Source organism: Perna viridis, chromosome 4, assembly GCF_037379345.1.
Source record: "Perna viridis isolate PV_CMFRI_1.1 ecotype Kerala chromosome 4, ASM3737934v1, whole genome shotgun sequence".
NCBI classification, from domain to species: domain Eukaryota; kingdom Metazoa; phylum Mollusca; class Bivalvia; order Mytilida; family Mytilidae; genus Perna; species Perna viridis.
In genome coordinates this window covers 28,623,922-28,648,591 of record NC_142448.1, presented here as the reverse complement: position 1 = coordinate 28,648,591, position 24,670 = coordinate 28,623,922, and the positions used below count along the sequence as shown (strand labels likewise).

The 24,670-nt window shown below is 33.0% G+C and overlaps 3 protein-coding genes across 8 annotated transcripts; 2 read left to right on the top strand and 1 right to left on the bottom strand.

The window, feature by feature from the left end:
• The first annotated feature begins 2 nt into the window (after positions 1-2).
• LOC148619621 (target of rapamycin complex subunit lst8-like) lies at positions 3-8,005 on the top strand. Its single transcript, XM_088579759.1, has 9 exons — positions 3-254; positions 926-977; positions 1,251-1,413; positions 2,225-2,300; positions 4,387-4,461; positions 5,399-5,476; positions 6,021-6,145; positions 7,046-7,200; positions 7,869-8,005. The coding sequence occupies exons 1-9, from the start codon at positions 132-134 to the stop codon at positions 7,985-7,987; spliced, it is 966 nt and encodes a 321-aa protein (XP_088435885.1). The 5' UTR covers positions 3-131; the 3' UTR covers positions 7,988-8,005.
• A 4,296-nt stretch (positions 8,006-12,301) lies between these two features.
• On the top strand, positions 12,302-18,777 carry LOC148619620 (uncharacterized). 6 transcript variants are annotated; one of them, XM_088579734.1, is made up of 4 exons: positions 12,302-12,347; positions 13,930-14,036; positions 15,784-16,073; positions 16,705-18,777. In XM_088579734.1, the coding sequence occupies exons 2-4, from the start codon at positions 13,985-13,987 to the stop codon at positions 16,834-16,836; spliced, it is 474 nt and encodes a 157-aa protein (XP_088435860.1). In that variant the 5' UTR covers positions 12,302-12,347; positions 13,930-13,984; the 3' UTR covers positions 16,837-18,777. The 6 variants fall into 6 exon arrangements, with proteins under 6 accessions (XP_088435860.1, XP_088435862.1, XP_088435861.1 ...); XM_088579736.1 differs by having other exon boundaries at positions 13,914-14,036; XM_088579735.1 differs by having other exon boundaries at positions 12,302-12,411.
• On the bottom strand, positions 16,742-24,338 carry LOC148619619 (uncharacterized). Its single transcript, XM_088579740.1, has 2 exons — positions 24,127-24,338; positions 16,742-21,068 (listed from the first exon to the last, which is right to left on the bottom strand). The coding sequence occupies exons 1-2, from the start codon at positions 24,239-24,241 to the stop codon at positions 20,842-20,844; spliced, it is 342 nt and encodes a 113-aa protein (XP_088435866.1). The 5' UTR covers positions 24,242-24,338; the 3' UTR covers positions 16,742-20,841.
• Positions 24,339-24,670: the final 332 nt, after the last annotated feature.

Here is a 24,670-nt window from a genome sequence, read left to right as displayed (position 1 = left end):
ACCTAGGTCATTTTCTAGGTTTTGCTAAGCACTTCCGGTTCTCAAAGAAAAGCTAATAGATTTAAAGATTTACAAATTGCAATGATGTCTTAAAAAGACGGTCTTGTCAGTTGTTTTTTTCAGGTCTAAAAATGAATGGGACAAACACAAATAATGATCCCATTATTTTGGCAACAGCTGGTTATGACCATACAGTGAGGTTTTGGCAGGCTTATAGTGGAATTTGTTTGAGAACTGTCCAACACCCAGACTCTGTATCCTTTCTACCATGCCAATACACATATTTATATTGGTCTTGCCATTGCTTTAAATAGTATGCAAATAAAACATTGTGCTAATTATATTTATATACAGACGTCTTAGAATGTGACGACTCTATTCGTTACACTGCTCTATCGGATCAAATTGATACAGGGAAGATAACATTAACTTATAGAAGGGTCAGAAAAATTCCCAACATTGTTAGAACTGTCAAATTTGCGATGGTAATTTTTGGGCGTTCCCTCCGCGGGATTCGAACTCGTACTGCTGTGATATGTATTGTGGCAGGACGGCCTACCTGTGTTGTAGTAGGTAGTGAATTGACTTGGCTAAAGGATTAATTCTTTAGCCAAATCGATTTGTCGTTGGCTTGTCACCGAGGTGGCTGAGTATATATTTGGGAGTCAATTTATGCTCTTCTGTTACAATACATATCAAAGTAACTGATGTACATAACATGCGACATATTTTATCTGATCATACTGATGACTGAACATGAGCAACTTGAATGTCTTTTTTTTCAAATTTCTTGAAAAGTGGAGTACAGTAATTGTGCATCTTGTCCTTCCTGCAGAATGTTAGCCACTCAATACATTCATATATGCATCACAATAAGAATAGTGTTTTGTCAAAACCTATTTTTTCTTTCCTTAATTAAAAAAAGCAAGTGAATGCATTGGAAATTACCCCTGATAAACAGCTTATAGCAGCTGCTGGTAAGTCAACTCAGAAATATTACCATGTAAATTGTAAAGGTAAACTTATATTTTTCTCCTCCATGAAGAAAAGAAAAGAAAAGAATTTACATATGTAATATATAATGAAGGAAAATATGATTTCTACTACTTATATTTTGTAAAAAAAAATATTTCTGCATTGCTTGTTTAGGTTAAACTTATCTTTCTTTTTTGTTTGTATTATTCATTTCAGAAAAAAATCCAAAGTATTTAGATACTTGTACATTATATGTTACTGTCATTTATTTTCAGGTTATCAACACATTCGAATGTATGATTTGAACTCTAATAATCCTAACCCTGTGATAAACTATGATGGAATTTCTAAAAATGTAACTGGACTTGGTTTTCACGAAGATGGAAAATGGATGTACACTGGAGGGGAAGATAACTCAGTCAGGATTTGGGATTTGAGGTAATTTTCATTTTGAGACATGAATTTGATTAAATGCAAACACAAGTCTTCCGAAATATATCCATTGATCCATTGCGTTGGTGTTTTTAGAAAAGCAGAGGACGCTTACCCTACCGTTGCACCTGGTCCATGCTCCCAGTTTTTAGTGGAGTCCAAGTTGCTCATTTGTTTTTGTTACTTTGTATGTATGATTTTAGTTACTTTATGTTCTTTGTTGTGTATGTCTGTTTTCCATGTCTGGTCTTTGTCCCTGGATTACATTCTTTTGATTACCGCTATAACCTTGGTTCCCTTGATTACTCCATTTAAGTGAAGTTTTTAAATTCTTTGTTACATGAAGCTGAAACTATGATTTCAACTGCAACTGAAAGGAGGTTGTTGTCATTATTTTTATGGCTAGCATTATTGTCTCGTGGTTAGTTTCTCCATTTCTATATTATTCTCTTTCAAAATTCAATGATTTGGAAAGCCTTATTCAAAATTTAATTTTAAGAAGTTACTAGTGTGACTAAATTGATTTCTGCCCTTCAAGTACATGCATGCTTAAGAGAACAAAAGAAACATATAAAACATCATATGTGACCTGGAGAATTAATCTCCGAATCAACCAGTGCACACAATCCAAAGCGACTTGCTCCCACTGTCATGTATACAACTTGACTAGTTTTATGTGTATATACAAGCCAGGCTGCATATTTGATTGTTGGAGCAAGCCCTGTGCTCAAATAAAAGCTAATTATGTTTTGAAAGAGCATCTATCCATCATTTTGATCTTACATAAGATTTTTCATTTATGTGTGTTATTATATAGGTCTAGGAATCTCCAGTGTCAGAGAATTTTTCAAGTAAATGCACCATGTAATTGTGTTTGTTTACATCCTAATCAGGCAAGTATGAAATATTCAGATTAAAAAGTTATACAAACAAATAAATTAAGGTACAATCCAATGTAGTGGTGAGACAAAACTTTTGAAATACATGCATTCCATAAATAAATTATCATTGAAAGAGTTATCAAGGGAACCAAGATCCTAGTGGAAATCAAAAGACTGTAATACAGGGACAAAAACCAGACATGGAAAACATACTAACATAACAAAGTACATAAAGTAACTAAAAAAATACATACAAAGTAGCAAAGTAAATGAGCAACTCAGACTCCACTAAAAATTGGGAGCATGGACCAGGTGCACTGATAGGGTAAACATCCTCTGCTTTTCTAGAAAAACTTGCCGAGTTAATCATGAAAAGTCAAGTCAGGGGTAGAAAAAAGAGGAGAGGAAAACTATGATACGTTGCACAAATCAGTTTTCATGGTGCATTGAATATTCGTTCAAAGTCGTAATTTTGAACTACTGTTTAATACTTTTTCAATAGAAATAATTTATTTTATCCTGCAATGAGGTTATTTGATAAACGAATAAAGGTATACAGTTATTATTTTGCTGTATCCGTACATTAGCAGGTTATCGACTTTCTGGCTCCTCCCAATCACGTGATCGGAGGAACTACTTTTTTCTGGTATGCGTAAAGTAATCATGGCCAACACCATAGATACGACATAAACAAATTGCGATTGCTTATCCGGTTAATCTTTTTTTTTTTGCTGTTTTGTTTCGTTTTCACCTGAATGAAATAAAAGATTTTATGTAAACCAAATAATGATTTTGTTTGTATTTTTTTTACCGTCATATATATGGCAAATCCCAAATCTCGTTCAGATTTGATTCATTATCAGTTTGCAGACGACTTCGCCTGTCATTTCAGTCATGTCGGACTCGGAGCCAGAGTGTCCGTCACAATTTAACATAAACTGGTCTCCATTTAAAGAAATTGAAGCATTACAATATGATAAAACTCTTGAAGAGACAAATGACCAGGAAACTGTTATGGTCTTGGATTTATTACTGCCTAAACCCCAAGATAATGAATCAGAGGAACACTACATTATAGATCTGCCCATACAACTGCTTCCTCTTCTTTAAAAATCTCAAACAAATATTTCAATTTCCAAAGAAACTAGTGCACAAATTTCACCCCTGAACTCTACTGCCATATACCAAACAGAAACAAGTCAGCTTCCACCTTCCTCGCGAAATTCAAAACTTTAATGTTCTTAAAATCGACTTTACAACATTCAAAATATTTGTATTTATTGTTCATTTTACTTATTTTTCTCTTGGAATTAAATAAATTTTGATACATTGCTTATTTTCTTCAAACAGCTTTGACGGATTATATGGTGTGGATTGAATTTCAATGTTTACTGAGTCATGCGCCATGCGTATTAATTTTTTTCTTCGGGTTTAACGATCGGGGCTTCTCAGGGGATATGCATTTTAAAATTTTATTTGAAAAATGTACACACGCACAAAACTATTAACATAACAGGATAAAAACAATATAGGTACATTGTCGAAAATTATTGAAGATATGTGTATTTGGCTTGGAACGGGGGAAATAGCTCGGCAGAGCCTCACATTTCCTACCCGTTCCGTCGCCTCATCACATATCTTCAATAATTTTCGACAATGTACCTATATTGTATATATAACCTTCTCTGCTGATTAATCGGTATGAACAGATACTCTTTCTATTAATCTATTTTCTTAATGTCAGGGTGGGAGTGTAATGGTATACAAATGAACAATGCCAAGGTTGTCAATGAGATATTTACCAAAATTGTATTATTTCACACATGTACTGTGGAAGTAATGAGATTTTCTTTGTGATCTATTAAAAATTCCAGAAGCCTGGAAGCTTGTAAGCTCAACTGCTCTTGAACCACTCATTAGATTTTCATGAATCTTTATATGAAGGATTGGGATCATATGCAGATGAAGCAAGATCATTTCTGTCTAATGTTTGTAAATGGAGGTAATCCAACTTTTTTAACACGTTGCAACATTGAGGTATCACTCGTTGAGCTCATTTACAGTTATAGTTTATTTTCGAATATTGTGTGTTTTTTAGGGTGAATTATTTATTGGTGACCAGAGTGGTTCAATACATGTATGGGATCTTAAAACAGATAACAATGAACAGTTGGTATGTATAGCTTAAAGGATCAAAAACTTATTTGAAAAATCAGAATATCATTATATCAAGTATGGTTTAAATGAAATATCAGGAAGGACAAAAGGAACATAAGAAATAATGCATAAAAAGTGTATTTCATGAATAACAGTACAGCTTAAATAAGAGGTAGAAAAGTCATAATTCAAACATGTGGAAATCCATGAATAAAACAATGCCTGATACATTTAAAGGATAACAGAGGAAGAATGAGTTGCAATATATAAAAAAACTAAAAAAGTTTATACAGAAAAATAAACAGCACAAACCTATCTAAAATCCCAGAAGTGCTCCAGATTGGTAAGTAGTTCAATGCTAACCCTGTGAAAATTCCAGAGGTGAACTCATGTGCTCCAGATTGGTAAGTAGTTCAATGCTAACCCTGTGAAAATTCCAGGGGTGAACTCAGGTGCTCCAGATTGGTAAGTAGTTCAATGCTAACCCTGTGAAAATTCCAGAAGTGAACTCGGGTGCTCCAGATTGGTAAGTAGTTCAATGCTCACCCTGTGAAAATTCCAGCAAATCTTGGTCATTATCAAAAAAAATAATTACAGTGAGTTCAGTATGTTTAAAGTAGCTGAATCAAACCCACACACTGTATTACAATATCAGTATGTTTGCAGTAGTTGATTTAAACCCATACACTGTATTACAGTATGTTTACAGTAGCTGATTCAAACCCACATACTGTATTACAGTATGTTTACAGTAGCTGATTCAAACCCACATACTGTATTACAATATCAGTATGTTTACAGTAGCTGTTTTAAACCCACACACTGTATTACAGTATCAGTATGTTTACAGTAGCTGAATCAAACCCACTGTAATTTATTGTAATACAGTGTTATAGATATTAAAAGATGCCTCAGTTCAGTTTGTCAGTATAGATTCTATGTCTTTATTATAGATACCAGAACAAGATGCCTCAATTCAGTCAATCAGTATAGATCCAATGGGAACAATGATGGCTGCTGTAAATAATAAGGTATTATTTCCTTATGATTAATCATTCATCATATGTAACTTATATTGATCATACCTTATTCCTATTTTCTTGACTTATTTCAATGGGGTTGGATTACAGTCCTTTTGTTGGACTCTAAAGGCATTACTTTTTTTTAGTTCACAACTGACTTGAATTTGGATCCTTTTATCAAGTTGCCTCACATGGTCCAAATGGCACAAAAATAAACCTTCTTTTGATCTCATAATAATTTTTAACTCTTGAGGTTCTTTGACATGCAAAATCTTACATTCTATTTTGGCCCAGTTTAGGAAATGAAAAATTTGGTTATCATCAAGGTCTAAAGGGTGTTAAACTAAGCTATGATTTCTAGGGGAAAATATGAGGGGTCTCTTGATTTCCTAAATCTTACAATGTATTTATATTTTCTATTACTGGTATTGGCCTCCTTTTTTGGTTAGTCGGAATTGAGGTCAAAGGTAAACATAGTTTGATTTTGTAAAAAATTGAAGAAAGGAGTCTTATGATGATGTCATGTTCTAAGTTTCAATGTTTCTGTTTTCAGGGAAACTGTTATATATGGAATTTGACAGGTGGAAAAGGTTCAGAACCCACAAAGCTACATCCTAAATCAAAGTTTGAGGCACACAGTAGATATGTTCTTAAATGTTTATTCAGTCCTGATTCTACGTAAGTTAGTTTTTGGGAAAGTAACATTAAGGTTTCTTATGTAGAGCTACAAGTAGAGCATCAGGACACCAGTATTTTCTCAGATCTTGACTTTATTTTTGAAATCATTGAAATTGATGAAAGAGGAAACTTTGCAACAAAACTATATTATAAACGAGATGTCTTTACTTCCTGCATTGTCCATTTTCAATTTATCTATGGTAACATATTGAGTTTTCCTCCTGCAATTTGTGTGATATTTCAGATTTTGCTTTTTTATATTTTACCACATACATGTAGTTAAGTGGAATCGCATGTAAGCGGCAACTTTCGTTTTTATTGGCACTTATTTGTCCATCTGTCCATCGTGTGATAAATTCTAGGAGAATAACTGAGAACCAATCACAGGATTTGTTTTTCAAACTAGCACATTTGTATAGTACTATAAAATACAGACAAAGGTTGTATTTCAGAACAAGCTATTTTTTTCTGTTAAAATTGTGTCCAAGCTTTCAAGTTTTTGTAGAGTCATTGTTGCTCATTTATGGTATTCTGTGTGTTTTCTTTTTTATACTGGTTGCTTCTTTTTTTCTTTTCTTTTCTTTTTCCTGGTGGATTGACTGCTGAATTTCTCTTTTGGCTTCAAAAAAGGTTGCCTTTAATTTCATTTTCAAATAATCATACATGTTAGTCTTAATCAGTTAATGAACTAATTAATTAATAATATCTGGTAAAACATTGTTAGTGACATGAATTGTTTATAGCATAAAGGGCTCTATATATATTTATTGTGTTATTGTGAAATTAAACTACATGTACAATTACCTGTTCATGAAAGGAATTTAAATTTTAATTTTAAAAATATGTGAAGTATGATTGAAGGTTGGACTTGATACATACTAGACTTTGTTGAATTTGAAGGCTACTAGCTACAACATCTGCAGATCAAACTGCTAAAATCTGGAGAACAGCTGATTTGTCACTGATGACAGAACTAAAGGATCTGAAGAAAGAGAATGCACAGCGATGGGTATGGGACTGTGCATTTAGTGGGGATTCACAATATATAATAACAGGTAGCTAACCAAATCATAAGAAATTTAGTTAGTATAGACTTGATGATAGGTTCTGTTTTCAGTATTGGAAAAAAATATGTGACATTTTACATTTTTACACATAATATATTTTACACGTGTTTTTAAACCCTCCTGAATACAAAGTTTTTTTTGTTTTTTTTTGTTAAAGGTTGCCGTGACAAATTACTCTTGTTTTAGCTCACCTGGCCTGAAATCTTTTGTTACAACTTGGTGTCATCATTATCTGTTGTTCGTTGTTAACTATTAAAAAAATCTTCTACTCTGAAACCACACTGTGGATTATTACCAAACTTGGTAACCAGCATTCTTAGGATGTTGAAAATACTTTTGTTTGGTAAAATACAAGACTTGTATGTTACAGAGTGTGATATAAAACGTTGAATTGAAACCAGTTGAGAAACTGCAAAGAAAACTGTTTACACTGAATACTTTTCAAGCCAACCATACTCACAGAAAAAATATTTACCTACAACTTTATTTTAAAATGCTTAATTTCAGTTTTAAGCCAATTAAACTTTGGTCAACCTAACGCCTACATGAAGTTCAGTTGAGATGATTAATACATACTTTATATGTTGATATTTTTTTTGGCATTTGAAATGATTGTTTTAGTTAAAATAATTTACCATTTACTTTCTGTTTTGTAGCATCATCAGATCACATGGCAAGGTTATGGAGTGTAGATACAGGGGAAGTTAAAAAGGAATATAGTGGACATCAAAAAGCTGTTGTTTGTTTAGCTTTTAGAGATGAAATTGTGCAATAAAATATGTATAAACAATAATTTTGATGCATATCTTGTCTATTGATTTTTTAAATGGCTACTCCTACAATGTATGAGGTTGGAATTCCGTTCCCCCATACCCCATCATTTATCACCAAGTCAGAAGATAGCTTCCCAGACAACCTCCAGCATTGGAGGAGTATTACTTGGCCAACTCTTTAGCAAGTGCTGTCTTTCAATTTATATGGCTGTGGAAAGGTTATATATGTGAAATGTTGCAGCTTTGTCATGTATGTTGTCCTTTGCATTATATTTGTTGTCTGTAGACAGTTGTTTTATAACAGTTACTTGTATATTAGTGAATAAATCTGTATGAAATTGTAACAGAGGGTTCCATTTCAGAGAAGAAAAGCTTGTATTTATTATTTGGGATTGCTGCTCCTTGGAATTGGCAAACAAATAAGCCAAATGCAAGTCTTTATAACATTGAAGTTCGAAGTATATCATATGCCACACACAGGCCTACATGGGCAATAATAAAAAAAATGTATAATTGAATACACACACATACAGACATATGATTGAGAGTTGTTAAACAACCATGTGTCATCATATAAAGAAGAGCATTTTAGCAATAATCTGAACAGGCTGAATAAATGGTTCATTGTTTGGAAGATGATGATACTCATGCATCAAACGAATTGTTAAGCATAGACACTACTTTTTTCTGTTAAGATATCCCAAACATTAAAAAAGAAAATTTCAAAATTACAGGTGATAAAACATTTTATCAGTAAATGTTATTTTTGTTTCAAATATCAAAGTTTTAATACCATATCTTTGCTAGTATTATTTTAATAGCCTGTGTTTTCAAAAAAAAAGCAAATGTAATGAAAGATTGACATACTTATATCCAACATTTTAAAACTTTTCAAGATATTTATAATTTTTTTTCATTCAGTCAATCAAAAAGCAAATTTAATACATTTGAATCGACAGAAAACTTTTAGTTCTCTTTCATGAACTAAATGTTTCAATATTTTTCTAATTGAAATAATTGAATGACAATTTTAATTGGGATTTTGAGGATTTCTGAAGTCTTAAACTTTTTAGATGTTTCAGAGTGTGTTGCCACTTTAAAACAGCAACATAAAGATCTTACCAGTGAAAGAATTATTCACTGAAAATTTGCTTTAAAAAACACAAAAAATACACAAAAAACAATATGAATAATCAAAAATATTTTCCATTGAAGATTTGAGCTCTAATGGGGCAGCAGGGGCAGATCCAGACACTTTGAAAAAGGGTGGTGCCAGCTGGGGTTCCTGAGCAAAAGGTGTGGTAGGACATCATTTGCCATTTTTTGTCAACTTTACTCTTGAAAATAAAACAAATTTCCAATTAAAATAGGGTTGCCAACCCCCTGCACCCCATTTTGGATCCGTTACTGGCAGCTGTAGCATTTCTGCACCTAAATGATTAGTATGTATGTCAACCATGTTTTCATATGTGCTAACTAAAAATCCAAGGGACTATCGATATTAATGTTAGCACATACAATCATATTTAAACTGTGACCTAAGTAAAGGGGTCACTAATATCACTGACAAAATGGATTGAAATTATAAAACTCCCCCTTTTTATTGTTTTATAATAATTGTGATCAGCAAGTGGAAATTTTAGTACCTAGCATCTTCATCACAAATGCAGCAGGGGTGTACATATTCAAAAAATCATTTTCGTTCAGTCAAATTTACGTGAGGTAGGGAGAATTTGTTCACCTGAAAGGTCTTGACGCAGTTCAATTATTCACTACTTTAGCCATTGATGTTATATAAACAGTTTTGAACATTTCTGAGCTTGTTTGAAGTTAAATGTATGTGTATGTGTGTGTGTGTGTGGAAGGGGGGGGGTGTTGACGTATTTAATTACAAGAGAATTAGAAGAAAATCTGAAATCACGAAAAATTTCTCTGTTTAGGATACAGTGCTTATGTGCTTACATTCAGCATTTGAGTTCATATATTTCTGGAGATTTTTTCAGGGATAGCGTGACAATTTTTCACCTAGACGGACTGCAAGAAGTTAATGCAATATTTATTACTTGGTCTAAGTTGAAAGCTAAGATACCATTGTACTGTACTGTATCATATGAAGCTTTCTTATACTTTTGTATTTTAAAATTGAAAAAAAACGATGACAGAAAAGAAAATCCGAACCTCTTAAAGTCCCCTTTTTACGGGTATATACTAATTGTAACCCCAAAACAAGAAAACCTTAGAAATGTTGGATTATATATCGTGCTCGTAATAAAAGATGCACAAAACTTGTGTTGTACATTGTACAGTGTTGATATATTGTGACTGAGCATTTTTCCGGCATTTCGTTTCACACTGAGACCTGCTTTATAAGGATAGGAACAGAATTTTTAATTTTCTTGGCTATTGTTATATGCAGATTCTTTGCTCTAAGATTTATAAAATTGAATTATATCTATCCAATAATACCATATTTCAGTACCTTTTTCTGGAAAATACCAAAATCCCACTTTCAACAATTTGTCAAAAGAACCTCAACTGTGGTACTACAGTGGCGGATCCATAGAAAGGAGGGGCGACAGGGGGGTGGGCAAAAATATATCTGTTAAACACTTTTTTGCGTGAATATGCACACAAAAAGAAGTTATTTTCATAATTTTTCATATTCATAAGTGGCGGGTCTCCGCCCTCCTTTGGATGCGCCTATGTACTACCTAACATGAAATACCAAATAAGGCATTTTCACTTTGAGGCATAACAACTCTAAGAGTTAGGAAATTAAAAAAAAATATGTCCATGCGTTGGGTGGTGGTATACGAGTATCTATATTTGCGTTTTTTTTTAATACCAAAAAATCGTAATAATGAACACATTTGTATTGTACCATTAGCTAGAAAGTTATGACGTTGGGCTGCTTGATGATACTTAAAATTAAATTTAATGTGTAACAAGCTGTTTGATTGGTTAGTTCTCTTCGAGCAAACCAGGTTATTTTGTATAACCTCGCTTGGTACTATGACGTCATTAATGTCGATTGGTCAGCACTTCGCGATTCAAATAATCCCACAAAGATACCGTATTGATTACGAATTAATTATTAATATATAAATTATAAGGAATGTTTTAAATTTTTAAACAGGTTTTAATATAACCTGGTTTTGGCCAGTTTACACTTTTTAATATATACGTTTTAATTGTCGCAAACCAGTTTATTTCGTATAACCTGTTAAAAATTAAAAATGTTTCTGTAATACATGTCAATTTACTTCGTTCTGTGGCCGAGGAATTGTGAGATACTTCAAATTCATCTTTATAAGATATCTTATGAAGTATAAAGTTTATAAGATATATTTTGATGTTTATGAGATATCTTATGAAGATAAATTTGTAAGAAATCTTATTAGAAATAGAAGATATTTCATAAATTATATAAGATATATCTTCAAAGGGGGATACTTATATATACGACGTGTCATATGCATATATATGTATATTGTTCCATAATTCTAATTTTGACGAGTGTATATGACAAATAATGTGGGGCCTGAACAGATATGAACTTTATATACGAAACAAAATACGAATATTGGGCTCAACTAGACGAACCGCTTACAGTAAAGCACCCAAATTGAAAATTATCTCCAAACAATACCGAGGTGTCAGCAGTCAGATGGTTCACTCGTCAATATCCCAAAGCATGGCATAAACGCGAACAAATGAAATAAATATTTATATATTCGAAGTAGCGAACACATAAAAAACTAAGGGAAAAAAGAGATCACATAAAAAACAAACAAAGCAATAGGAATTTGAACGACCACAAAACTCTGGAGTGACATCAGGTGCCTTCGAAGATAAGTTACTACAGTAGGAGTAGAAGGTAAGCATGTCCAGCTCCGCTAGCGACACCCGTCATACATGTATACCGTATAATCCGGTAATAATATAGCAACAAAAATGCATTCCTGTGCGTCACGCGTCAAACATGATATATTCACACTAGGGCGAAATCATTCATTCCAACCTGGTATTATGATGTAAATTTTAAACGCAGTTACACTACCAATAATTTACCAACGTTTGACTAAACGTTGGTAAATTATTGGTAGCGTAAGTAACTTGGATATTGTGGAAAAATATGCGAAATTGACAAAATTAGATAATGGTAATAAAAAAATCACAAAGCACAATTTTCAATTTTTTTTTAACCGCTGGAACTAGATTTTGAACTTGATATCACAAAGCAATAAATCAAGTATTGAAGTGACGAGATGACCAGGTACGAGTGCAATCGAGTACGATTCATACATTGTCACTTTGTAAGGGAGATTACAACATTTGTTTATGTCTCGTGACGGGTGTCAGGTACTTTATCAAAAGATATTAGTACTTTTTTTGTTATTTATTGATGTGACAATCACTTAAAGAGGTATCAATTCACACAAAAAATTAAAATCTACGCATTTGAATATCAATCCATTCTCCTGAGCTATGTTTCGACTCTTAGTCTTAATCCATTCTGCTGCTCTATCATGTTTGGCTATAAGTATAAAAAAAAATAGTTCGATTTCACTTCCCTGATCTAATCTAAAACAGGGGCTTGTGTACAGTTAGTCCATATAATCATGACGTTTTTGGTGGGTAATTTTTATTGTACTTGGTTGCCTCCCATGGTAAGACATAAATGTCAGATTAAAGGAAAAGACCATGTTATTGTGCAAGTCATAAATATTGAAACTAATCTGTTACATATTCGTGAAATTTAAATTGAAACAAAATAATTTCCTATTCTTAATTAATTAATCGAGATTTATAATTAGGAAATTTGAATTTCCTGCGCCTATGCCATAGTATGGGCGCCACCATGATCGGTTGAACTGTGACCTCAGTCGGTTTGTAAAGTGAAAGTTAATAGGTAATTGATTACGATGTCTGAAGAAATCGCAGATTTGGGACTTTTCCCCTATAATTTCAACCCAAAATAAATAGAAGAGATTGAAGCACAACATGTAAGCAAATGTCGGACATCATTGACGAACAATGGGATTTGCATCCAGATGACTAGTACTTGTAAGGAAAATCTTATGGCTACTTCCGAAGAATGTTTGTGTTGCTGGTAAAAAAAACTTCCAGAACATTTCTCTTTAATCATTCGTGCAATAGCAAGCTTGACAAGTCATCATGTTTTGTTGATTAGGTAAACATGCTTGTAGAAATATTTACGGAATATCCTTTGTTTACATATTATTTGCAATACTTGTATCAGTACCAAACCGACTTAGTGACGTCACGAGCCAATCAGAAGCTATCAGTAAAAATCAATATAATCTGGCTATGATCTTCTTTCAGATAGGGGAGTTCTGCAAGATGGCTCTCCACTTATATTTCAAGGATTTCAAACTTTGCATAGCCTTGAGCATTTTATAAAAGCGCATTTTGCATTAAAGGTTATTTATTTTTGTTTACGTGGGTATGATTTATCATAAGAGCCTAACTTAATGCAAAGGTGATCTTTCCCTTTGAAAACAATGCCTGAAGGAACATCTTGTATTCATGATTATCTGGACTTGTGTACTGTGAGTATTCAAGATCACCAGATACACCCTTTCTCTCCTCGCTGTGTGCCTGGCAAACTTGAACACTCACTGTACACAGCCCCGAGGGTCTTAACATAGTGATTGTCTTGGAGGCTAAATTGTATTATGCTTGGTCGATTCTGGATATTATCATCAGATGAAAAATTTGATTTCTGGACTATTGTTTGTTTAGACTGACTAATTTTCATCTGTTAATTAGTATAGAAAAATAAAGTTGGTCAGAGTTTTATATACAGATTTTACAGCTGAGCATGTGCATATATGGGTACTTTTTTTGAAAGCATTACTGATTTATATTAGCAGCTTTGCATACACATTTGTAACTTGTCATTAGCATCATCTTTCTATAGAAGTAGAACATCAAAAGCAACTAGGGACCATCAGTTTTGTTAAAGAATTTAAAGGATGTCTGACAAACCTCCACCGTACACAGAAAGAGATGCATTGCAAGGACAGGGTAAGTTTCATCTCATTTGCAATTCTTGTATTTTCTTCATATACACTACTGTCAACACAAATTTTAATTTCTCCACTCTCCACAGTGGAGATATTATGAGTGGAGTCATCATTTTTCAAAAATTACATATTTTGATGTGTATTGTGCTCACTTTTTTACCAGGAAACTAATTCCAGAACATGGGGTGCGTATAATACACCCATACAATGTTTCAACACATTTTTACAGACCTTAGATTGGTCGAAAATTAATGACCTTGAGGGAGTCAACATCGAATCAGAGACAACTTGTGAGCTGCCAAAGCATATTTATGGATTTTTCATGAGTTTTTTGTTGACTTGTTACCTTTGTAAACATAGATTGTCAATGAAATCTTCTTGAACAGAATCTGGTTTTAATTTATTTCCTCCCAAAAGAACATGGCAGATTATGTTTACAACTGCCATACTTTGTTCTATGTTTAGACCTAGTTCTATGTATTTTATTGTGCAGCTGAAACTTGCAAGTTTTAATGTTGTTCCTTAAGTTCCAACATTTGATAATAATACGGAAATCCATCATGTCATTGATACATGACAAAATTAAAGGATGACATGAACAGTGTTTTATTTAGTTTAAGGGTTGGCTCACAGTACTTGAAAAAATACACTGAATTATTTTTTTTTTTTTGTTAGAATAACACTGAGCTTGATATTTCTGATTTAGGTGACTTAATCCTGCTTTGAACTTGAAAAAAAAGATCCGTTTTTATTTTTTATTTTATCTGTATCTGCAGTTTGCAATGACTACCTTGCATGGTAGCACACAGTCCTTGCCATATAAATTTCTGACAACAAGCCCAAGCTCTAAACTTTTAGTGAACTGATATAGCAATCATTGGCATGTCAGCCAAATTCTAGAAGCCCACTAGCATTTTAACCAGCCATGGCTGTCGGGCTGGTGTCAATATCGAAGACTGAACAAAGTTTGTCTTTAAATAGTCAAAGTTATTTTATTTATGAATTGGCAGTAACAAAAAATTCTGTCGGTTGAAAAATATTTATCATAGCCAATTCTTATAAATTAATTTTAAAACATATTTTTATCGTTAAACATGAGAAAAGTAGCTCTGAATTTAACTGAATAGGGGCGTATCAATATTTTTTTTTATCCATTGAGATATAACAAAACTATTTTAACCAATTAGATTACCGTATTTATCTCAAATAAATTTATTTTACAATGCATTAAATGTTATCGCATAGAGGGCAATATCCCCATTAAAAAAAAAGAAAGAAAACAATTACTTACAGTTTGTTTAAAAAATTTGAAGTACAATTTTTATTTATATAAGTGACCAAAAATTTCAGTAATAGGGCAATAATAATACACCTTTGCCTTCTTCAATACCATTATTCTAAGATGTTAATATCCTCAACTGAATTAAAGACTTTAATTTTTATAGGACAGCATGAATCATATCATGCTATCTTATAGCATGAATGGATATGGTAAATATGTCAAAGTGACAAAAACTCCACTTGGATGAAAAATGTCATCTCAAGGCCTTTAATATGTTTCAATTTTCATTATTGTCCCATTTGTCTAACACCTAGGAAATGCCTGTTATTCTACCAAGTCAGGACAATTGTGGTTGTTTCCTACCTTCTGGTTTTTGCCTTAAAATTGCTGTTTGATATTCAGGATTTGACTATTGTCCATAGTTCATCAATTCAGTTATTTTGTTATTTACTCATTACTATTACAGGAAGCCAAGCTTATGGGACCATTCCAGGACCAGTAGAAGCATTCAATGGAACTCAACCAAAACCAGGAGGACCCTATGATCCCAATTATCAGAGGGCCCCATCGGGCTACAATCCCTCAATGTATCCTCCACAAGCAGGTGTTCCCCCTCCCCAAGGCAATATGGGCTATCCTGGTGGGGGTTATGTTGGACCTGAAGGTTATTCTGGACAAACGTCATCTCAACAGATTGTAGTAACTCAGACCCCTCCCACACAAGTAGTGCTGGTTGGAGGATGTCCTGCATGTAGGGTAAGTACATGTATGGTAGGAGGATGTCCTGCATGTAGGGTAAGTACATGTATCAACAAAAGTTTTTTTTAAAATAAATTTTCAATTTTATATCACACCTGAATATAGCTGAAATATTGCTGCTTGGGCATTAAACCCCAACAATCAATCAATCTTATATCATTTTGACTCAAGTTTTGCTTTTTCATAAGTATGTAAGTATGTTTATTCTAACAGTTAGGCACTCACTCCTGTTACATTGTACATATTATGATGATGAAATTTTGTATAAAGAAAAAAAATATTATGTTATAATTTTTATATCCCTCTTTGTGAGCTTGCTCACAGTATTTTTCAGTTTTAATAGACTTGAAACCCCAGTAGTTGATTTCACTATAAGTTGTAAGTTTAAAATTGATTGTAGATGTGGAAATGGCATCATTACTGACAGAAAAGTTACACTTATGAGTTTGTGAAATGGGTCTCAGGTAACTTCTGAAATAAAACTAATATTGACTATCGGTTTAACTACATGTATACAAATGTAACTCATTTACTCTTGGTTGTACTACTTGTATAACTCAACTATGTGATTAAAAATAGTTTACTTACATTTACTTATAAAATAAAAGCCATTTTTTTTTGTTTACAGGTTGGAGTACTAGAAGAGGATTATACATGTCTTGGGGTGTTGTGTGCAATTTTGTTTTTCCCTCTTGGACTACTGTGTTGCCTTGCAATGAGACAAAGGAGATGTCCAAATTGTGGAGCAGTTTTTGACTAAATATTATCATGTTTTGCCTTTAATGAAAAGAATAATCAGAGCAGTAAAAGTTTAATGAAACATGGAAATTAAGAGGGTCACTACATGAAAATAGTGCTTGATCTTAATTTAGGCGGATATCTGTCCATGTGATAACTCATTCTTCCTGAAATATTATTCTTTATGAAATGGTACATGTAATGTACTTGTGTAATTATATGTTTGTTATCAATATCATAAGTTATGTTTTATCTGAAATTATAATATAGATATCAGTGATTTACGTAATATTCCTAGTGTAAAAAATTTAGATAATTCACACTGTGAAATAAATTTGGTAATTTAACTTTTGCACTCTCTCCTGCCAAAATGTTACAAAACATCACAACATGTACTAGTATATCAATCCTCTATTTACCAAATTTGAATTTCATATTGAAAAAGCAACAGTTAAGGGAGAAAACCTACATTATAAATAGGATAATCAATTGGTTTTCCTGAATAACCAAAATATAATCACTCGTGCCAAAAACTAATAAAGATTTAACTCATGTGCAGAACAAGTTCCGCACACCCGTTAAATCTTGGCATTCTTCGACACTCATGATCATATTTTGGTTATTCTCTCTTTCCAATTAATTATCCTATTATTCTTCAATGGGAATATCTTAAGATGTTTTGCCATTGTTACTGTAAGGAACATCATAAGCTAAATCAAAAGAAATGATGAAAAAACTGTTTCTAATTGATATACAGTGTTACCTGTCTAAACTGAATCCCTGTAAAACTTGTTCACTTTAGACAGGTGTTCTGTTTACCTAGGTCTAAAGCACATTGAAAGCTTTCAAAAAGTGTCTATTTTTTTTGGTTTTATTCAAGGTTTGGTGTAGACGGGTGTCACTGTAGTTATGAATTATTCTTTGTCAACATACTTATGGATTCCTGTGATATTTTAGATGTAGATTATATGATTTGCCTTTTTTTGTCTGTCTGTTAGTTACCAACAATTTAATCCTAGATAACGAGCTTTTAGTTTTTTTTTGTATTTTCCCATGTGAAAATTCCATTTTTTAGACCATTTAACAAATGTTTCTCTGTTCGGTTAGAAATGGTTAACTTTAATGTTAACCTTTGGAAGCTTTGTCTAAGTTAATGTACTGTAAAATCATGACAAAAGAGAACATCGTCATATTACTCTATTTTTAGTTACAAGCAATACATGGTTTTGCATAAATTGCTGCATTGGAACAGATGAAAACAGAATGCAATTCACAACTTCATTCCCAATATTGCTTTTTGTTGTAAAACCAGCATAATATCTCACTTTGTGCCATTTCTGTAGGTGCTTAAACTTCACATTCTTTACTGTTTCACTAGCCCATTTGTTAAAAAACATGCCTCAGTGACTTATTATCAAAACAACAGTTGATTTAGCTGGTTGAACCTTTGTTCACTATATGATGCATAGATGTAATTCCCTTTTTTCAATGTTTTTTTTTCACCTGAAATTATTACTCTATCAGTTTTGTTGTAAATTTTGTATAAATTTAGTTCTTAAATTATGCTTCATTGTGCTTGAGTAATAATTGTATGCAATTGGTCATCAGAAAAATGTAAATCATGATTGGTCTCTTCTTTCCTTTATTATTGAATGTTTAAAAACTTTACAATGAAGGAATCAGTCGAAATTCAAACTTTATTAATCCAATATATTATATGTTTACATTTAGACATTAGTAAACTACAATCATACATGATCTGATTGTATTTTCACCAGGTGTTGAATTATAATTATTTTATATGTGAGCCAAATGAGGTCTTTAATGTATAGACATTGGTAACAAGAATATGTATATGAATCACTTGAAAAAGTTTTGCCAGGTTATGGTATTTAGTCAATGCCATTGCAAGGCTATACAAACTACGACAACAACAACAAAAAAAAAAAAAAAAAAAAAAGAACATCAAATGTTTCAAAGACTTTGATGAGGTATGACTAAATTCATGCGGTAATATTTGTTTCTGAACCGGTATTGTGTATAGAATGTATTAATTCAATGCAGGCAAGTTCTGTATTAAATTCTATCACTGTAAAGCTAACACAAAGAATGGTCTGACTAATATTAACTTGTAGTATATTATTGTTTCGTATTAGTAATGCATGAATGTATTTATAAGCCTGGACACCATATTGCATGGTTTATAAACTATTTCATGATTGGTAATTACAATATGGTCAATAGTTCATTTATAAATCACTTTGGGTGGCGATAAAATGTGGAAACAAGTTAATTCACAATGGATTCTCCTAAAAGTGCTGTTTCTAATTTTGTGTAAGGAGTATACTTTGCATAGTTGTTTTTATGTAATTTAATCATATTGTATCATCATATTGTCATTCATTTGTTTATTTAATAAAAAAAATGTACAGTATTATAGAAGTTGTGTCTTAGTTTAGTTTATCAAGTTAGATAATACATAGAAAAAATACAAAGCGAGCAAGTTTAAAAAAATAAACAGATGAAATATGATTTAACTACCTTGCTTAGAGATCAAATCTATAATTTTTTTATCATGAATATAGCTGTTGTAGTTTTTATATAAAATTAGGGAAAATGTGTCAGGAAGAAGCAATGCCATCACTTGCCGTGTTGTCGTAATCCTTTGTCATCATTAACAATTTTTCAAAACTCTTCTCCTCTGACGCTACTTGACAACTTGGAACCAAACTTGGTATGAATGTTCATTTGGGCATTATCCTGCATAGAACTGACGTGGGGATTTTTGATACATCAAAAAAACATGGCCACCGTTACTAAAAATAGAACAACGGTCATGCAGTAGTTTTTCGCATATATCTCCAAAAACCGTTAGGTTTAGCCAAATTCTTTCAATAGCTGAAATGATCCTTGTTGTTAGGACTACGAGTCTTCTTGTAAGAGTTATTGCCCTTGAAAGGGGAAAATGACAGTGTTTAACAGTTTTCAGCCAATATCTTAAAAACTATGATAGATAAAAAGAAACTTTTAATTGCTGAAATGATCCTTATGATAATCCCTACCAAAGTCTACTGGAGTCAAAATTGCTGGACAACTTGTTAAATTTATTGCCCTTGAAAGGCAAAATTCAACCAGGGGAGCGATTCAGGCTCCTGGGAGTCTCTTTTTTTGTTTTTTCAGTAAGTCTCACAAAAAGTCTTTAAAAAACCTTATTTTAAGGGCTACCATCCCCTGCTTTCAATCCGACCTGTCGTTCCACAGTATATCGGCGAGATAAACAAGCGTCTTATCTATTTTTGGCGAAAAATTTTAAACTGGGGAGGTGGTGGGAGTTCATCAGGTTAGTTAGTAATTAACTCTTAAAATTGTAATTTTTACAAATTCTAAATTTTATTTCTTTAATTATTTACTTGCTTGATGGAAGATTACGATGAGAATCTGCAAACCAAAGCAGTCTCTTGTCTCTTCCCATCGAGGTGTCTGTTTAAAATTTTATTAATGTAGAAACTTAATACATATCCATTCTTTCTCCATAATGTAAATAAATTCATTCCAATGGAAAAAAATAATTTCAACATATACGTTGATGCCTTAATCTGACATGTCAAATGTATCTTGACATAATAAATCACTCGAACTTATTATCAAATCTCCAGCATAGCACAATCGATAAAAACCATCACCTGCATGTGAAAGAAATAACTTTGCGACCGATTCGCCGAACATGTGTACAAATAATACGAACTACTGTAAAACATTAACATACATCTCCCTCAAACAGAATCTACTACATGTAGATTCTAAGCTCCAATTTGCGGATTTTAATATTTCATGAACAGACGCTCCCTTGAATAAAGCCAAAGAAGACCCAACTGCTCTCGTTGAATAAGCTCGAGGTTTCAATTCTGAGGATATTTTAATATTAGAGTAAGCTGATTTAATTAACTTGAATAATCCAATGTGAAATGGTTTGAAAAGAAACAGTCTTGTGTGGTTCTTTAAGCGCCAAAAACAGATTTCCTTTTTGTTATTTTGGAAGACTATTCCTGAATGGTTTTGTTCTGTCTATGTAAGCTAATAAACATCTATTAGGATCCAATGAAGGTTTTTCCTTGAAAGCCGGTACAAAAATCTTGGCATCAAAGTGTTTCTCTCTGTCCTGTTTTGCAAGACCATAACGAATGAAAGCAATACCTGCTTCTGAATTCTCATCAACGATCATCAATTCGTAGGGGCTGGAGATAGCTTCATCTCCTGAAAGTAGTTATAGCGATTTGAAAAACAGTTTTCAATGTTAATTCTTTAGATGACAATTGTTCTAAAGGTTCAAAATGACTTCTCAAGCATGTTTATGACTATATGTAAATCCCATTTCTGAATCAGTTTCTTGACCGGCGGTACAGAATTAAAAACCGCTTTAATATAAATCTAATAATATGAGAGTGTTGACTCACCGGAGAATTGTCAACTGGTGGTAAGACTGTTGAAAGCATAGAACGGTACCCTGCAATCGTTTTATATTGTAGTCCTTTTTCACAAAATAAATAGGACAGAAAATCAGCGATTTGACTAAAAGAAATTGAACTTGAATTGATTTCCCTTGAACTACACAAGTTATTGAACTGTCGGAATTTGGAACAATAGTCTTTTTGTGTTCCTTTTCTCCAAGAAGCGGAAAGTTACTCTCTAGATTCTTTCGAAAACCCCTTTGACTAAAAACGTTTGTTGATAGTAGCCATGCATTCAAACTTAATACTTGGGGAGTCGGGTGATAAATCTGTGTTTTTGGTTGACACTTAAGCTCCGGAAATATTGGTAACCGAATTGGGTTTGCTATCAGTAGTTGAAGCAGTTCTGGATATCAGTAGTACCTGACAATGGAATTGCCTCATATATTGTATCACCCGAGGTATCATGAAAATTGGTGGGTAAGCATAAGCAAACATTCCTTCCCACGAGATTGTCACAGCATTCAGTGCTAGTGCTTGTGGATAAGGGCTCCATGAATAAAATATCTTCGTCTGACTGATTATGTAAATAGATCTATCAAAGTTTGGCCTAAAAATTTAAAAAGACTCTGAAACTCTTGTCTGTTCAAGGACCAAACCTTTGGAAGAATTTTGAAGCGACCCAGTTGATCTGGCAAAATGTTTTTTTTACTAAGAAACCTATTCAACTCAGAAGATCGAGGCAACAGTCTCCGCCACTACAGACACCATCGGTGCTGAAGTCGGTCCGAAATAAAGGACTTTGAATTGATAACACTGATTTTGAATGCAAAAGCGTAGGTATGTCCGATGCTTGGGATATATTGGAACATGCAGATAAGCATCGCTCAGATCTAGTGAAAATGCAAAACCTCCTGTTTTTACTAAATTTAACACTTTTGCTAATGTGTCCATTTTGAAATGTGTTTTCTTGATATATCTGTTGAGAAGTCTGAGATTTATCACTTGACGCATTTTTTTCTCATTCTTTTAAGGAACCAGAAAGAAGATACTGTAGAAACCTGTTTGACTCTCGTGAGTCAATGTCAGTTCTATTGCATCCTTTTGCAATAAAGTATCTACTTCAGGAAGCAAAATATCTGTACCTTTTTGTAAAACGACGTTTTTCCTTATTCCTGACTGATGTGGTTTCTCTACAAAATTTGTACCCGTTTTAAATGGTTGAAAAATCCATTGATCGTCTGTAATATTTTCCCAATTTTTTTTGGAAAAATTTCAGACTCTCAGACGACCCTCAACTGGACTGGTATCTATGCCTGACTAAGGCTTACCTTCAAATTCCAGCCGACTGCTTTTCTTTGGAATTCGAAAAGAACCCCAAGAACTACAAGACTTTTTATCCTTGACTTTCTAATCAAAGTTTCTTCCTTTAAAGTGGTTCTAAATTTATTTGTAGGATTAGACTTATATGAAGGCTTGGTATAAGATCTACCATCAGACCAATTGTTGTTGGAATTGTTATTATTGTTACTATTGTTATTTCACACTTTTTTATCCTCTTTGGCATTGAATTCGTGTTTACGATTATTTGTAAACTCTGACAACAAATCCTTTAATTGATCCCGTCGTTCTTTGAGTTTTCAAGTTTCTTCTTTAAAGCTTCACCAAATACACCCTCAGAAGTGAGTGGTAAATATAAAACCTTTGTTTTAATGTCTTCTAAAATATTTAGCCCTGAATCTGAGGCAACAGCCATTCTACTTATCATATGAATAAAAGCTCCATTCCTACGTAACTGATCAAGTGATAGAGTAATCATGGGAACCAAGGTTATAGCGGTAATCAAAAGAATATAATCCAGGGACAAAGACCAGACATGGAAAACAGACACACACAACAAAGAACATAAAGTAACTAAAATCATACATACAAAGTAACAAAAGTAAATGAGCAACTCGGACTCCACTAAAAACTGGGAGCATGGACCAGGCGCACCGGTAGGGTTTCATGATATATTAACATATCAGAAACTGACTGCAAAATTTCTTGACTAGCTTTATCTGTCCTTAAGTTATTTAACAAAGTAGCTAAAGCATTCTGTAAATACAATAGAGATATAATACCCATGCGAGCACACACTTGGCTCTTGTAAGCTAGTTTTTCTATTTGTTTCAGTGGTTAAGTAAACAACTGTTTCTGTTTGTCCCATTTTTTAAGCTTTTAGACCAAGTGTAGTTTTTATAATTAGCTCTAAAATGTCATCTAAACTTGGCACTTGCAAAATATCAGCATGTTATGAATAGGAAAACAATTCCTATATTAATCACGAAAACATGTAAGAATCCCTGGGGTCTTAGTTCACTAAGAATTTTCTAACTTTTTAATCTGAGCTTCATCTAAGAGTAAGCCACCACTTTGATCACAGTCCTTTGGGACAACGCCCCTAAAAATATTTGATAAAACATTAAGATTATCTGAAGAATTCTTATAAGCAAATTGTTCAGGTCCCTTAACTGACAGAATTGCAGAAGTATTGTTGTTAGCAATTATCATTATTTTAGTTTATTATTTGTATATTAAGAAAACGGCGAAGCCGTTTATCAGTAACTCTTGAATTATTTCTGTGTGAATGTGTTGAGTGAGCAGGACTTTACCCTAATCTTAGGACTACCTAAATCCTCATTAAAATTTAGTTTTAGTAATAATATTGTTCTATGCTCTCCTTTGGAGACGTTATCTATAGAATTGACATGCCTGGCTGAACCACCAGGCTGCGTCTGAGATAATATAGTCATTCTGGGTGCATGTAGCACTTGACCTGCTTTCAAAAAGTTGAAAAAAGTTTAGTAAATTGTGCATCAAACCTTGATTCCATGTTTCCCAATTTGTTTCCAAGCTCTGCCGTCTTCGACATTCTCTTTTTCTTCTTAGGAGGGACGCTACGTTCCCGCGTCCGGCTCGCCATGCTTTCCCTATCATCTTCCCGATGGACGGAATAATTTACGTTGTCGTGAATGTTATTATCATAAACAATGTTGTTCTCATCAGAACGACCAGAATCATTCATAGCTAATAGGGTGTTTTAATCTGCCTGTATAATAAGCGAGTCAAAGACAGTTAAGAGACGAATAAATCCTTATTGTAATCTTCCATCAGGCAAGTAAATAATTAAAGAAATAAAAGTCTCCCATGATCAACCACTACAGTTTGTCTATGACCAACATCTGCAATCAATGGGCTTCCAAGATCAACCAATCACAACAGCTTTCCTTCGGCTAAGATTGACAGGCAAAGGTCTCCCAAGGTCCACTACATAATTTTTTTCTAAGCAGATGTTCCTTCGGCAAAGATCTACGATTGTATATCTCCCAAAGTAAACAACAGTTTTCATAGGGGCACGATCTACCA

Coding starts and splice junctions, on each gene's coding strand:
- LOC148619620 (XM_088579734.1), top strand. CDS start 13,985: ATGTCTGACAAACCTCCACCGTACACAGAAAGAGATGCATTGCAAGGA. Junction 14,037..15,783: donor AGATGCATTGCAAGGACAGG/GTAAGTTTCATC, acceptor TTACTATTACAG/GAAGCCAAGCTTATGGGACC. Junction 16,074..16,704: donor GAGGATGTCCTGCATGTAGG/GTAAGTACATGT, acceptor TTTTGTTTACAG/GTTGGAGTACTAGAAGAGGA.
- LOC148619619 (XM_088579740.1), bottom strand. CDS start 24,241: ATGATAGGGAAAGCATGGCGAGCCGGACGCGGGAACGTAGCGTCCCTC. Junction 21,069..24,126: donor TTGGGAAACATGGAATCAAG/GTTTGATGCACA, acceptor AACTACTTTCAG/GAGATGAAGCTATCTCCAGC.
- LOC148619621 (XM_088579759.1), top strand. CDS start 132: ATGAATGGGACAAACACAAATAATGATCCCATTATTTTGGCAACAGCT. Junction 2,301..4,386: donor TTTGTTTACATCCTAATCAG/GCAAGTATGAAA, acceptor TGTGTTTTTTAG/GGTGAATTATTTATTGGTGA. Junction 4,462..5,398: donor CAGATAACAATGAACAGTTG/GTATGTATAGCT, acceptor TCTTTATTATAG/ATACCAGAACAAGATGCCTC.